This window comes from Nicotiana attenuata, unplaced genomic scaffold (genome assembly GCF_001879085.1).
Source record: "Nicotiana attenuata strain UT unplaced genomic scaffold, NIATTr2, whole genome shotgun sequence".
Taxonomy (NCBI): Eukaryota; Viridiplantae; Streptophyta; class Magnoliopsida; order Solanales; family Solanaceae; genus Nicotiana; species Nicotiana attenuata.
In genome coordinates this window covers 330,090-331,751 of record NW_017671054.1, presented here as the reverse complement: position 1 = coordinate 331,751, position 1,662 = coordinate 330,090, and the positions used below count along the sequence as shown (strand labels likewise).

General features: G+C 36.1%; 1 protein-coding gene across 1 annotated transcript in view; it reads right to left on the bottom strand.

Annotated features, from left to right (window-relative positions):
* The window catches only part of LOC109205551 (2-isopropylmalate synthase A-like), a 4,013-nt gene extending 2,793 nt beyond the window's left edge, over window positions 1-1,220 (bottom strand). Inside the window, exons 1-4 of the mRNA XM_019368263.1 lie at window positions 1,203-1,220; window positions 754-846; window positions 556-642; window positions 353-453 (exon numbers count right to left, since the gene is read on the bottom strand). Coding sequence (XP_019223808.1) covers window positions 353-453; window positions 556-642; window positions 754-846; window positions 1,203-1,220 — 299 coding nt within the window. The remainder of the gene's footprint in view (window positions 1-352; window positions 454-555; window positions 643-753; window positions 847-1,202) is intronic.
* Window positions 1,221-1,662: the final 442 nt, after the last annotated feature.

Here is a 1,662-nt window from a genome sequence, read left to right as displayed (position 1 = left end):
AATTTGGGATGCTAAATTATGCTAGTTTTTTTTTTCTGAGTTATGACGCGTGTCACGATTTAATTTGCGCGTGTGATGCAATCTCTGAGATGAAGTGGTCAAACACAAAAAAGGTGTGTCTTAGGCACACTTCGAAAAGCTTGAGTGTGTAAGATAATTTTGGTCCGCAAAAAGTGTGTAAGAGGGATTTGGTCCATAGATTAGGGGGTAACTTATGTATTTTGCCTATATATTATTAGTCGAATTCTTTTGACTCATCCAAAAATATGGGGAAAAGACCAAAGAATTTGAACAATAATCTCTATCAAACCATCAACATAACAAATCGATTACTCTGAAAATAAAATTGTACCTGAGTTTTCCCAGACTAATACTGTATTTATTAGCACGACGATACCCAACATCTTCAAGAGATACAAACTCATATGTATCTCTGTTCTTTAACACTCCATCCTAAACCACATTTTAAAAAAAATATATAAAAAAAAGGAACAATGAAAAAAAAGGATCTAGTATATGTAGAGGTAAAACTTTTAGAGAAGAATAACACAAAACCTGATGGATGCCACTCTCATGAGAAAATGCATTAGCTCCAACAATGGCCTTATGTGGCTGCAGCTTAAGCCCACTGTACTCTTCTACCTACATATATAACAACAATTGTGTCAACATAAAAGCACAAAAGAATTAACCAGCTTTAATAATAAAATATATCTCTAGCTAGCAGATTAAGATGAGAGGAGGATACAGTACCATTTTACTCGTCATGAATATCTGCTTTGTATTAATCCCAGTATAGATACCACCTAGTACTTGCTCTCCACGATATTTTAAGGCCATAACAATCTATTTCAGTACAGGGAAAAGGTTAAAAGATAAATGTTTAACCGTAAAACGGTACAATTGAATTTATAGCGTAGTTGATAGACAAACGAATCGATTTGATTCCAAAATGACAAATAAATTAAATAAAATGCAAGACTTAGCGATGAAATCGAGATAAAATAGCGGACAACTTGGTTCCGGGAGCAAGGCTTCCGAAGGCAGCAATAAGAATATTGTTAGATAGAAAATAAAGTACTCCTATTATTTAGCTTGGAATAATGTGTGGCATAAGTTTGCCAGAAATTTCGTGTCGGTTGAAGTCACTATTTATAGCTATACCTAAGGAACAATGTCATAGGATCAAGCCCCTCTTAAACGAGAATAATGGGGGCCATTGCTGAATATGTAACAACGAGCTATGAATGCCAAAAGCCCCAATAACGAATGTGCATTTAATATTGAGGAATATTCTTCATTAATTGTCATCCGGTGGCAAATATTGGTTTGCCATTGGTAATATCCCCTTCGGGCTCAATGATAATAGGTGAATTTGACTATAATCACACCTTAAATAATCACCTTCTTGTGTAGTTTTAATGCTAAAAGTGGTGACAAAATGCTCTTATTAGTGCTTTTCATGATTTGTAGGTGATATATGTATAAAGACGGCTAAGGAGCAGTTTTGGAGTCAAAAGTGATGAAAAAAGAGGCCAACTGTGAAATTTCTTAAGTGACCCGTGCAAAAACAGGCCGAAGATTCAGAGAACTGGATCCACCGCGGTTCCACCGCGACCGCGGCAGAACCGCGGTGGGAAGCAGCTGCAGAAGTTCAAAGAT